Below are 14,670 nucleotides of genomic sequence, written 5' to 3'. Positions count from 1 at the left end.
TGCTGCAATCCCTTCTCCACCATTCCTCCTTATGCAATCTAGGTATATATGCCTGATATATTCTCTAAGCTAGCAGTCTGGGGCTGGAACTGTGCTGTCAGATAGGTGGGATCCAGCTGCCTTAACTACCATGCCAGTAGCTAGCCCCATTTAAAAGATTTAAGACTAAGAGTGACACCAGAAATCCAAGCTTAACCCTTTTATTTTCACAGATGAGGAAATGGAATCTCAGAAATGTTAAAGTGGCTTTATCAAAGGTAATAAACATCAGATGTAGGATTAAAATTATAGTACATGTATTCTCAAGACTAATCTCTAGCTCATCTCTTTTATAAATAATACTTATTTCATACTGTCTGAAGTACACAGAAAAGTGTTTTCCTTTTATGTATTATGTGTGATGTTTGCTAACTTCTATACTATCAGTATTTCAGTATTTTTTAAAACTGAGTAGATTTGTTTATCCCAACTTTAGTTTGTAGTTTTAACACTGCTTAAAACCACTTATCATATCAGCACTGCCTTTATATGACTACATTTAGGTGCTGTTGTAATACGCCTAGCCTCCACCAGGAGGAGGAAAAGGTTAAAAAAGCTACAGGAAAGATAGAACCACCAGTGACAGGAGCTGTAACTTTACTCCCAATCCATCACTTTATTAACAGTACCACTAACAAGTCAATATACTAAAAGAAGCTCTCCTTCTCCAAATTTTCTGGTTCTCTCACAATATAATATAGTCCATAACTTAATGTTACTTCAATTGTGTGTTTTTGGAGCAGCAAATCCAAAACAGGCTCAAGAAATGTACTGAACACAATCTTGCTTACCATTTTTGCTTCTGACTGTACTGGTTGCGGGGAGGAAGGACCTGGGATTCCTGGAACACTAGGCACCATGGTGACTGGTCGAACAAGCTATACAAAAGATATTAAAAGATAATTGCTAGAGAATATGGTCAAAATGAGATTTATACTTTATTTGCACAATACTATTAGAATAGAGAGTTTAGAATCAGAAAATTATAAATTTATTGCCAACTGATTGTATCTCTGTACCAAATTCTTGATGGCTTTTTACCCTGATTTAATCCTTCAAAGGTTGAATATTTCTCAGACACGTTACCCTAATCTTCAATTTCACAATTCTTGTTTTATGGTTCTTATAGAAACTTGTAATATTCAAAATGATAGGCACAAAATTTTATAGAGCTCTGTCATATTTCTACTTTGAATATGAAAGAAAATATAAAAACTTATGACAATTAAGCATAAAAATAATTTTTTGAGAGGTTTTTGCTATAGGGTGCGTGTGCTCACCAGAAAGGGAGAGACAGAAACAGAAAGTGAGAAATCACCCCCAAAGGGGGATGGCCACACTGCAATCCCTTCTCCTCCATTCTCCTGTTGGGATCTTGGGCACGCATGAACACACGCCCGATGTGAGTTTAAGCCATCGGGTTTTGTACTCGCATCCCTGGTCGACTACATGGGGGAGTCCAGCGATACAGATATAGCCATTATGCCAACGGCTGGTCCCAGGCATAAAAAGAATTTTAATAATGAACTTTGCTTTTCTAATATATATATATACATATACATTAGGTATATATGTATATATATGTATACATATATATGTGTATATATATATATATCTTCTAAAAACATATAAGTTATTTCATATATTATCAGATTATATATGACAAAAAAGCTGACAGCCTCTAATCATTTCTCAAAAATTCCAGAACCAATTTTATCTTTTTAGTTTTTGCCTTTTTATAATTAAGCCTAACACTGAGTGAATCATTACTGTAAAAATATGAGGACTTCAAAAAGTATGAAGAAAAGTGGAATTAAAGTACAACTTTATTTTAGTGTAAAAGTTTTTTTGAAATAAATGCATCATTTCTTCATGATATACATTTTCCATGAACTTTTTTGAAGACTTCTTGTAAAGTATCTTTCTTTTTTTATTTTGTGTTGATTTTATCACAGGCAATATGTTAACCATATAATCTCAAATACAAGGCAACCGTTCCCCCCTCAAGACATCTTCAGAAAAGAGCTGACACCTTATATTTCAATCCTTACAAAGCCTCACAAATAATGCATTTTGAACAACAAAGTTCTGCTTGAAGAAGATACATAATCTTGAAATTACCTCAATCAATGCTGATTTTGGTAATTGAGAAAAATCACCTAGAAGAATTAGTTAATTAAAAGACAAGAAGTAAATACTTAACATAAATTTTAATATTCTTGGGGGTATAAGGTCAGTAGGAGTGTTGGAATGTTACAGTAAGTAGGCTTTTAAATATAACTTTAAAAAGCTACACAGTATTCTACTGGTCAGCTTAAATGTATATACAAAGTAAAAAAAAAAAAAACTATCTTTTAATTGTGAGTATCTAAGGACTAGAGTAAGATTTTAAGGATGAGAATAACAGATTCAAAACATTTTAGATTGTAAGTAATTTAGGTAAAAACAAAAACACTGTTGGGGCCAGCAGGTGGCATGGTGGTGAAGGTGCTAAACTCTCAGGTGGCTGGCAGCAGTATGTGCCCTGGACCTGGAGGCTTGAAAATCACATGGGCATGTATGCATATGTGATCAAAGTCTCAAAAGGAGAATGGAAGAGAAGGGATTATGCTATAGCCATCCTCTTGGGATCCTTTCTCACATCCTTCCTCACTCTCTTTTGCCTTCTCTCTGGCAAGTGCATGTGCCCTATGACAAAAACCTAAAAAAAATTTTTTAATTAAAAAATAAATAAAAATACTGTGCTCTGGAAAACTATGTTAGATGTTTAAGGTGGTTATTAGGATGCAAATGTGACATGAATGTTGAAGACAAATATAAAGTTTGAAAAAAATTTTCACGAAACCTGAGTAAAAAAAAGCATAATTTCTAAGTTATATTATTCGAAACAATGTGTTTTTAAATATCTACTGAAGTATTAAATATTAGTAAATTTTTAATTATATTGTCTATTTCTTTCACAAGTATTTCCATATGTAACATGTTTATCAAAAAACTTTTCTTTTGGATCTTCCCATTTGGAAAATGGAAACTATTGTTTTAGAAAAAACTTCTTTTTTTAAAAATTTGTCAAAAGGTTCATGCACCTCACTGGAGAGAAAAAAGGAGGAAGAAAGGGAAAGCAAGACAACACTTTTCACTTGGCATAGCCATGCCATAATCTCTTCTTCTCTGCTTCTCTCTTTTTGGGATCTTGAGAACACATACATACACGCCTGGCACATTTCTCAAGCTGCCAAATCAGCAACTTGAACTTAGTCAAATGGGATCCAACTGCCCTAAAAACCAGCCCATGGCCCAAACATTTGTATTTTAACATGTCTAGGTCATTGAAGGAATTTTTTTTTTTTAAAGGAGATTTTTGTTAGAGGGTACTTGCACTCACTGAAGAGACAGAAAGCAAGAAATCACCCACGGGGGAATGGGCATGACACAATCCCTTATCCTCTATTTTCCTCTCAGGATTTTGGGCACACTCACACACATGCCCAGTGTGCTTCAAGCTACCAGGTCTGGGATTTGAACTGCTGTTGGCCATGTGGGAGTCCAGTGACAACTGTTATGCCATCTGCTAATCAAGTAAGCCTGACTTGACCACTCAAGTTCAGAGGATATGTTTTTATAAACACAATTCTATACTAATCAAAATGCCATGGAGTTAGGTAGCAATACTACTAGTATAAAAATCTTTATAAAAATTATAAATATGTATTAGTACTTGAATTCTATAAATCTAGTCAAATTAAAATGAGTTAAATAAGAAATAAAGTCCTACAAAAAAATAAAGAAAATAATTAAGATGTTGAGGGGGAGAGAAAACGTTTTCTATTCAATTGCCCAGAATAAATGGAATATACTATTACTATAAGTATCAATGAATAGCCACTAATAAGTATTTTGTTAAATTTAGTTTTCATAAATTATATCAAGTAGCCCTAAATATATTTCCTGATTACAAAGACCAATTCTACTAAATATTTTTTCTTTCTTTTTTTTTTAGTTTTTGCTATAGGGCATGTGTGCATGTCAGAGAGGGAGAGAGGGACAGAGAGAGAGAGAGAGAGAGAGAGAGAGAGAGAGAAAGTAAGAAATCACTCCCCGGGGAGATGTTCAATCTGCAACTCCTTCTCTTCCAAGGGTTCTGAGCACATGCACACACGTTTGGCAGGTTTTTCAAGCTACCAGGTCCAGGATGCAAACCAGGCTGCTGGCCATGTGGAATCCAGCACCTTAACCTCCATGCTACTTGCTGGCCCAATTTTGCTAAAGATTTTAACAGTCTAAATGTCTAACTTACTGGGACTGCAGCTGGAACGTGCACATTAGAACTCGTAATTGATGCAGGAATAGCAACAGGCATGGTCTGTCCATTAGGAAGATGTAACAGGAGAGGAAATGGGCCTGGTACAGGGCTAAGAAAACCACAAGAAATTAATTTAAAAAGAGATCCACACCAACCATCTCTTAAAAATAGAACAATAATTTTACTCCAATTACCATATGATTTAAAAATAAATTTTCTAACCACTGCAAAGTAAACTGCAAAACTTAATTGTCCTAATTACATCTTAAATGCACAGTCTACAAAGCAACACAAATAAAACACAGGGGGAAAACTACAAATTTACTTAGGACAATCTCTAATTTGTAAATCAAGAAATTTCTCATTCCAGATACCTCTTAGGAACTACCTACAAGAAATAAAGAAAATGTCAAGTGGTGATAGAGTAATTTTATGTTTTGTGCTAAATAAAATGAAAATCAAAGATCTTATGAAATTCACATTCTATACTGATTTTTACTTTACGAGCAACAGAGAGTTAGAATGAGCATGTGATGACAAGAGAAAGAGAGATGGGCATTTCTGATACTGTCTCACAGTTTTGATCCTCTGAGCCTTCCAGGAAGCTAAGATTACAGACACATACCACCATGCTAAGGTGTGTCCATGATAGCACAGGATGCAAAACCACACGAGAGTGTCTCAAGCCTTGTTCAGTAGCATACTGCTACTTGTGCCATCACGGCTGAGATGCTGGTTTTTAATAAGTTTGAGATATTTATTTTCTAATCTCTTGTATAATATTTATATTTCAAAAAGACTACCTAAGTAGTTTTCCAAAAAAATCAAAGCACAGAGACGATACATATGTGTGCACACAAACTCTCACACACAAAACACAACTAAAATCACAATTTGAATTAGACATCCTAGGAAAAATTATAACAAGAAAAACTTAACAATTCATACATAGTTTAATGTTGACCAATTCACTTACACAATCGGCCTGTTGGAGGATGGTGCCTGGGTGATTACAGTACTTGAAGTTGGTGAAGGTACTGCTTGCTGAATAATTACACTTGAGTCAGAACCTGTAAGCAGCACATTGGGAACTTGTAATGATGCTGGACGAACAATAGTTGATGTGGGCTGTGCAGTCTGTGCCAATGGAACTTCCTATTTAATAATGAGATAAAGAAAGAGGTGTATTTCAAAATGGAAATCAATTCATGTACCTCAGTGAACAGAATGTATTTCTAGAAGTATCTTTAAGATGATACTTATCTCCCAGAAGTAAATTAACATCTACAATTAATTATAAGTTAGAAACCACTATAAAGGTTCAAATGTAATGATTAATATTTTAATTTAACAAAAATTGAAATTCTTTTCAGTACAACTTGTTTTCTTACCGATATAGAAATAAGTTAGCCTGGGCAAGCTGGCTATCACCATGAGAATGTCAGTAAAAAATAAAAATACAATACATTCACATGGAATCATAGAACTTAAAATCCAGAAAGGACTGTCTAGTCTTACACATACTATCAGTGTAATAAGCACTCAAAGACTGTAAGGTAGAGTTGGCTACATTAGCACAATGAGGGAAAATGACCTTCTTTGCAAAAAGGGCATCTGAATTGATACTGAAAGGTTGGGAAGAGCCTTCTAGGGAAATGGAAGCAATATAATGTCTGGAGGCAGGACAGGAAAATGGATGAAATATTTGATGAACACAAGAGAGTGGCATGAAGTAAGGATGGATTGAGTAGACAAGTCCAGATGAAAGAAGGATTGTGCTAAGAAGTGTGAATCATCTTAAATACAATGGCATATCACTGAAGGGTTTTAAGCAGAACAGTAACAAAATTTAACATATTAACAACAACAACAACATATCCTATGGAAAACAGACTGCAGATAAAAGCAAGAAGTCCAGTAAGAAGATAATTGTTAGTAAACCAAGTAAAAGATGATGATTACTTGGACTAAGGAGGTGACATTAAACTAAGAGAAAAAGACTAAGAATATTTTTTAGAAGTAGATCTGATAAAACCTGCTGTTGCTTTCAGCATAAAGAAAAAGAAGAAATTAAGAATGATTCCTAAAGGGACCAGCAGATGGTGTAATGGTTATGTCACTGGATTCCCATGTGGTTGACCATGGTTCGACTCCTGGATCTGGTGGCTTAAAACTCAGCATATGCGCACATGCCCGAAGTCCCAAGAGGAGAATGGAGAAGGGATTGAAGCATGGCCATCTCCCGTGGGGGAGGGGTGGGGTAGTTTCTTCCTTTCTGTCTCTCTGGTGAGCACACACACCCTATAGCAAAAATATCTCTCTCTCTCTCAAAAAAAAAAAAAAAAAAGAATGATCCCTAACTTCTTGGCTTGAGCAACAAGATGAATGAATGAATGAATGAATGAAGAAAAGGTACTGAAATAGAGAAACCTGGGAAAGCATAAAGGGCTCTGATTTAGACATATTAAATTTAAATGTCTATTAGATACAGACATGCCAAGATAGAGTTGTATTTGAATATGGCAATCTGGAGAAACAGCTAGGTCACTATAAATTCAACATGCAGATTAAAATGACAGGTCTGGATGAGATCACCAGGGAAGAAAACAAAGAGGTGGAGACCCAAAATGATATTTTTATAACTTAGCAAGGCTATGCCCTCACTGAGAAATACAGGAAAGAATACTCCTAACAGCTATGAACAGTAAGAAACTGGTTTAAGTGTGAAGGAACTGGTGTGCTCTCTAAGAAAGAAGACTTGTATCAAAGACGTACAGCATTTCAAGTAACTAGTGTTACATGAAGACAACCTTCCTATATCCCAAGAACAGGATAATTATATATGTACATTAAGATAATAACAAGACAGGGACCAGCAGATGGCATAACAAGTACGTTGCTGGACTCCCATGTAGTCTACTGTGGTTTGAGTCCTGGACCCAGCGGCTTGAAACCCACGCCTTGTGTGTGTGTGTGCCCAAAATCCTGACAGGAGAATGGAGAGAAAATATTGTGGTATGGCCATCCTCTCTGGGGGTGATTTCTTACTTTCTGTCTCTGTCTCTCTGTCTCTCTGGAGAGCGCATGTGCCCTGTAGCAAAAATCTTTCTTTTGGGACCAGCAGTTAGTGTAATGGCTGTCACTGAACTCCCATATAGTCGACCGTGGTTCGAGTCCCGGACCTGTTGGCTTAAACTCACGCCAGGCGTGTGTGTGTGCGTGTCCAAGATCCCGAGAGGAGAATGGAGGAGAAGAGATTGCAGTGTGGCCATGCCCCCTGGGGGGTGATTTCTCGCTTTCAGTCTCTCTGTCTTTCTCTTTCTGGTGAGTGCACATGCCCTATAGCAAAAAAAACAAAAAACAAAAAACAAAAAACCCAGGAAAAAAAAAACCTTCTCTCTCAAAAAAGAAAAAGAAAATAATAAAATAAAATAAAACCACTAAAAATTACTCGGAGGAATAGCTAATAACATGGAGAGAAATTCACTAATGTTGTGTGTCTAAAGCACAATATAAAAGTAAACCAGGATCTTTTTTTGTATTCATCTACCTTTCTACATAACAACTCACATATTTCTATGTATGAATGTATGTATATATCTATAAAAAATATTTCAAAATATCAGTAATTGTTACTATTCAATTATGGGCTAACAGGTAACTTTGGTTTTCTTCTTTACATTTTTCTTTATTCATAAAAATGTTTTTTGAATTATTTAATTTTATTTATTATTTTTAAATTTGCTATAGGACACATGTGCTCACCACAGAGAGAAAGAGAGAGGAAAGCAAGCTGCCAGGTCGGGGACTCAAACCATGGTCAGTCATGTAGGAGTCCAGCACCTCAGTTACTATGCCACCTGCTGGCCCTTATTCATAACGTTTTTATAATGAGAACATAGTTTTATAAGAAAAATAAAACACAAGAAAGAAAAATCGTAAGCTCAAGGTATCTATTTCTAGGTAAAAAGTTACTTTTTCTGTATTTTTTCATTTCTAGTTCTTATAAAATCCATTGATAAATTTAAAAATGCAGTCACTGCTTCTTCATCTGTCCCATTGCCTTTTCATTGTGTCCCATATGGAACTCTCAAATAAATATGTATTCACTCTATGTGCTTAAGAATGAAAAACTAATGAAGAAATACCCACGCAACTATAGCCTAGGTGGTCCCAGGTTACCAGGGTATTTAAGATAGTATCATTGTCTTAGTTGCTGCTACCAAAGATGCATTGCTGAGAATAAGTAACTAGTCTCTTGATGCTTTAATAGTCTAAATAACCATCAATGTTCAAAGAATTTTTAGCTATATGGATTCTTGTAAGTTGTCATTGAATATAAGTAGCTAAAATCAAAACAAAACTCAGAAAAATTAAGTTAAATGTATACATGTTTATATCTTTTAATTAACAATTTTATCAAAAATGACTACTATTCTCCCCTATAATTTTTCTGTGGATAATAAACAAAAGATAGTTATCTATAAAGGTGAAGTCGTATTTCCATAAAGCCTAGGTGGTCCCAGGTTACCAGGGTATTTAAGATAGTATCATTGTCTTAGTTGCTGCTACCAAAGATGCATTGCTGAGAATAAGTAACTAGTCTCTTGATGCTTTAATAGTCTAAATAACCATCAATGTTCAAAGAATTTTTAGCTATATGGATTCTTGTAAGTTGTCATTGAATATAAGTAGCTAAAATCAAAACAAAACTCAGAAAAATTAAGTTAAATGTATACATGTTTATATCTTTTAATTAACAATTTTATCAAAAATGACTACTATTCTCCCCTATAATTTTTCTGTGGATAATAAACAAAAGATAGTTATCTATAAAGGTGAAGTCGTCTGTCCCTAAAATACCTACATACTCACAGGCTTTTACATTACATTACTATAAGCTGATGACAAAAAATTTAATACAGTTGCATTTTATGGAGATTAAATATTAACCTTTACTTGTGATACCAATTTTTCTTTAATTCGTATTGCTACCGCAAATACAAATTTCTAACCTTTTCATCACTGGTAGTAGATTCTGGGTGAGGTAAAGGACTATCCTGATGAGTTGTTTCTACAACAGAAGGCTCCTCAATTTTGCTTCTTATGATGGGTGTTGCAAGAGGAGATAAATCGAGGGGCATCTAAAATGCAAACAAAACAAACATTGCAAGTTCAAATATAGCCAATCGTTATGTCTAAATTAAGAAAACAGGAAGTAGAAACCATCATTACTTTTCTGTCAGAAGTACTCTTTTAATTTCATCGAACAACATACTTTTTTAATGTCGTCTTCTGAAGCTTTCTTGAATTCATTCTCAAATGGACTTGCCAATTCATTAAACAATCCCACTTCTTCACAGTTTTTCAAGAATCTTGTTGGTGTTGGGGTCTGATCTGAAAGAAACGTCAAGAAGTAATTACACAGACTTAAGTACATTAAGACTCTTAACATACAACTAGTAGATTAACAAATTAGCAGGACTGGTTCAGTCAGTAGTTAATGCTCTCTTTGGAAAGATTTCTTCCTTTAAAAGCAAACAAAATTTGGTTAAGTTTTGTTGCACTTCGAGATATTCCCTCCATCTTATGAACCACAAAGTAAGAAAGAAATCCTTTTTGCTTCTTACTTAGTTCATTCTTTCTGAGTAGAGTGGCATAAACATCCTTTACTCAAGAGACAAACTTTTCCCATTTTCTAAGAAAGGGATGAAACATTCTAAATTCACATTATTAAAAATTATGTTTGTTTAAATATTGGGTTATCAGAAAAGCCATAATGCATTTTTGCATAGAAGAACATAGGAAAAATAAGTCATGACTTTTCTGACAACCCAAACTCCAATTTGGAGAAAACTAGGGTAAGAGCAAAAAAAACTAGGGTAACTTGGCCCTTTCATTAATTATTTATAATATCTTGTAAGAGAAAGTTCAAGATAAAACAAAGTATTTATTAGGTATATCAAAATAGAAGGAAGAAAAAAAAGAAAGTTCAAACAGCAATAAAAAGCAACGAAACACTCCTTTTTATTGTTTACAGAAACGAATTTTCTACTTTAATACATTTTACTAGCTTAGAACAAGAGGTATGTAAGCATTCATGTCTAGAGAATGTTCTAGCTTAATTTCTACATTCAATTCCACTTTCCTACAATCTGAAATATTTCAGATATACTTAAATGTGTATGCATGTATATACATTGACATATGTAATAAGTGTACTATGTACATATATTTGGTACAGAACAAATGTCAGTTAAGCTCATGTTGAAAAAAATCATAAATTTATAAATTTTGTCCACTTAATCATATTATTTTTCAAGTTGTTTATTCATACTAATTAGAGTTGGTAGCACATTCAAATTCTATTCACATTTTATGTATTTTAGAGCACCAATTTTACAGGTATAACAAGGACCTAGCTTCAAGGATAACCCCTCATTTAATATAAAATACTAGTAAAACCTTTTGTAAAATTAAAATTCACATATTGTGTTAACTATCATGTGTCTATTTCATTTTTACATGAATACCTGAGCTACTAATATTTTTACAATATATACATATATTCAACATTAAAAATACCTGCTTGTCATATACATCAGGCACAAGGCAGGTCTATCTCAAATACTCTAAGTAACATCCAAATTATTAAAAGGACTCCACTGTGTTACAATTTTGCCTATTAGTCTGTAGCCTACCTTTTACCTCCCAAAAAACCCTCCAAAATCACATTACAGAATGGGCTCAGTGTAAATGTAGCAACTTAAGTCTTCATTACTAAATTGATGTCAAAAATAAATTTGACTTTGTTTACACAAAGGGTTTGTCTATCCAAACTCCTAAAAAATCTTATGTTAAAGGGAGGAAAAAGTCTTAAAAATAAAAAGCGTGAGCATAAATAATTTTATCAATGATTACTAGAACATGAGACTTTAGAAAAGTCAAAAGAGGCACATACTGTTTAACATGCAGATTGCATATGGCTAATGATCAGCAAATATATACCACACACATCATGCATTACGTTTACACAGAAATGTTAGTCATCTCCATATGTTAAAAAAAGGTGATGTGCTGTCTGAATGTGTTCTATTTTTCTACTAAAATATGTAAAATAATATATTTTAAATATATTATAAAATTAAATTTAATCAGATGAACAATTTCTTTCTTTCTTTTTTTTTTTTTTAGAGAGGTTTTCACTATAGGGCGCGTGCACTCACCAGACAGACAGAGAGAGACAGAGAGACAGAAAGCGAGAAATCACCCCCCAGGGGGGATGGTCACGCCGCAATCCCTTCTCCTCCATTCTCCTCTCGGGATCTTGGGCACGCACGCACACGTGCCCGGTGTGAGTTTTAAGCCACTGGGTCCGGGACGCAAACTGCGGTTGACTATGTGGGAGTCCAGCGACATAGCCATTACGCTAACTGCTGGTTCCCAGATGAACAATTTCTAGAAAACAACTTCAAAATATTTTTTAATTGTCAAAAGACATGTGTACTCACTAGAGAGAAATAGAGAGACAGAGAGAGAAAGGGAAAAAGCAACTCCCAATGGGGTGTGGTCATGCCACAATCCTTTCTCCATTTTTCTATCCTATCAGGATGTGTTTTTTTCGAGCCTCTGAGCTGGGACTTGAATCATGATTGACCATGTAGGATCCAGATAGGTCAGCCAGTGGCATGGTGGTTAAGGTAGCTGGATCCCTCAGGGCCAGCTGCACAGTTTGAGTCCTAGACTTGTGGCCGTAAAAAACATGCTGGACACGTGTGTGTGTGTGTGTGTGCCCAAAATCCCAAGAGGAGAATGTAGGAGAAGGGATTTTGGCATGGCCATCACCCCTGGGTGGTACTTTCTTGGTTTGCCCCCGCCTCTAGTGAGTGTGTGTACCTTAGAGTAAAAATTAAAAAGAAAAAAAAAAGAGAGAGAAAGAGAAAGAAATTGCTTTAAAGAAAAAAGTTCCAGAGAAACAAAGACCTTAATGCCTAGGAAAATGAATTTCTAGGTTGTTTCATTTTGCTTGTTTTATTTATTTATTGGATCTAACTCTTATATCTGGTGTACCATATTCCAAAAAGATGTATCCTTTACTTTTCTCTGTTGCCTTTTACTTATGGAGCTGAAGACATGTTAAAAGTTCCCCTATATTTTTCCTATGTAAATAATTTTTGAAAAATTACCTGTTTGCTACCTCCAATTCTTCATTACAAATATACTGACAAGGAAAGTATATAAAGAACTAATATTTGCCTTAGTGTCTACCCAAAGCACTGCATATAACAATTTGATCTCTATATTGAGTAATTTAAACATATTAATAGTATTCAAGTATGAATTAAGATTTGTAAATAGTATAATCTAAACTTTAAAAGAGAAAAAATAGTTAACTTAAACATTTATGATATGCAAATTTGTGGTTATGACACAAAATGTGTGAAATTTTTAAAGATTTTATAGAAACTGTTTTATCATAATATTTATAAAGTATGCAAATGTAAAATTATACATAGTATGTGCACATACGTATACACAGATTTGTGTGTGTGTGTGTGTGTGTGTGTGTACTTAGATACTAAAAAAAAGGCAGCTAATACAGAATGGAATGACAATAACCAACACGAGAATTGGTTTACGTGAAAAATCACTTATTTACATGGTACTGTATGTTCACAGGGTCAATACACACACATGAAAGCATTAACTGAATGTAGGTCTCCTTTACTGAGAGTATTTTTACTAATACAAATGTTTATTCTGAAAAGAAATAACAAATCCCAATAAACAAGTCACTATTTGCCTTTCTCTAACAGGAAGAGTATGATCATTTTCTACCTTCATATAGTTTTATGAACTAGGTGCAAGACAGCTAAAAAAACTGACTAAATATCAAATTAGTCCAATTATCAGCTAAATGTAAATTATATAGATGGCTGAAATGTTCTCAGAGCTCTAATAAACTTCCACAAAACTGATATTCAAATCCATACTTGAAAACCACACAAAAAAGTGAAATGAATGGGCAGAAAGAAACATGGAAATGTAATGGGTAAAATACATGTTGCCAACATTTACTGTCAATGAAGTCATTGGAATATCACCAGACTATATTATTTACAGAGAATACACAAAAATTGTGCACATTCCAGGTGAAATATGTATATAAGCTATTAATAAAAGCATATACTAACCAGCTACAATGACACTGTCATTACGTGCTGGACCAAATTTCAGTGTCATCTCATGTTTATGTTTATGGACAGCCAAATGATCCTCGTTGGTAAAACGCTGTGGCAAAAAGTTTTAAAATATAGTTAAGATTTTCAATTTGATCAAATAATTAAAATGATAAGGAAATTCATTTCCACAACATGTAAAACCACCATTAACAGTGAAATATCAGTTTGTAAACTATAAAAGAATCTATTATTGTTAGTACAGATATAAGTGTACTAGATTCCAAGCAATCAGAGAAAACAAACCCAATACCCAAGAATAAGCAATTCTGATATATAACTAGGTCACATAACTCATCTGGATGTATTTAAAAATAAAACTGGAGGCAAAGAAAATTTATTTAAATTTCAATTGGATATTAAGGACAGGCCACTGTTAACCTTCTGTCATATCACAATAGAAATATATACTCCATGATATACTGATTTTTAATAAAATACTGCTTTTACCTACATGTAAAGGTTACTTACCACTTTTTAAATGAGAATTTTCTTATAAGAATATTACTCCTGGACAAATTAAGAAATAAATTAGGTTCTGTACACTACCATATAAAAAAGGAATGCTTTGGTTATATAATCCAGCAAACTGTAACTAACAAAATAAAGCTGTTCATTTTAAAGTAAAATTAATATTTTAACTTGAAAGCGGTTGAAATAATTTTTTTCATCACAGTTCTTATGTTAAAAAAATGAAGCAAAATTATATTTAAAAGTATCCACCACAGTTTTTTCTACACTTAACTTTGGTAGGTTCTGCATGCCAATGGCGACATTTGTGATTACTACATAATAAATGAATTCTTTAAATATTTCTTGTATCTGGTATCATTCTTCCTTGAAGATGCTCCTCCTTATCAGGCAATATTTATAACTAAAAATAAGGAGCACTTTTCATTTTTTATTTCAGGGTAATCATTTTAAAATGCTAAATCAAGAAATCTACTCATTCTCCTCAGTCTATAACCTTATAAATGGGGATGTTAAAATTATGTAAGGGGTCTTCAAAAAGTTCATGGAAAATGTGTATTATTAAAAACAAATGCATGGATTTCAAATTTTTTTGCACCAAAATAACTGTACTTTAAT

The 14,670-nt window shown here is 33.7% G+C and overlaps 1 protein-coding gene across 1 annotated transcript in view; it reads right to left on the bottom strand.

Moving 5' to 3' along the window:
• The window catches only part of ATF2 (activating transcription factor 2), a 122,067-nt gene that overhangs the window by 52,589 nt on the left and 54,808 nt on the right, over nucleotides 1-14,670 (bottom strand). Inside the window, exons 5-10 of the mRNA XM_006151112.2 lie at nucleotides 13,537-13,633; nucleotides 9,621-9,739; nucleotides 9,358-9,486; nucleotides 5,319-5,497; nucleotides 4,337-4,451; nucleotides 831-917 (exon numbers count right to left, since the gene is read on the bottom strand). Of these exons, the coding sequence (XP_006151174.2) occupies nucleotides 831-917; nucleotides 4,337-4,451; nucleotides 5,319-5,497; nucleotides 9,358-9,486; nucleotides 9,621-9,739; nucleotides 13,537-13,633 (726 nt within the window). The remainder of the gene's footprint in view (nucleotides 1-830; nucleotides 918-4,336; nucleotides 4,452-5,318; nucleotides 5,498-9,357; nucleotides 9,487-9,620; nucleotides 9,740-13,536; nucleotides 13,634-14,670) is intronic.

The sequence above is a fragment of the Tupaia chinensis genome, unplaced genomic scaffold (genome assembly GCF_000334495.1).
Source record: "Tupaia chinensis unplaced genomic scaffold, TupChi_1.0 Scaffold000314_1, whole genome shotgun sequence".
NCBI classification, from domain to species: Eukaryota; Metazoa; Chordata; class Mammalia; order Scandentia; family Tupaiidae; genus Tupaia; species Tupaia belangeri.
Note: the sequence above shows the minus strand (reverse complement) of the source record. Positions and strands in the feature narration are given on the sequence as shown.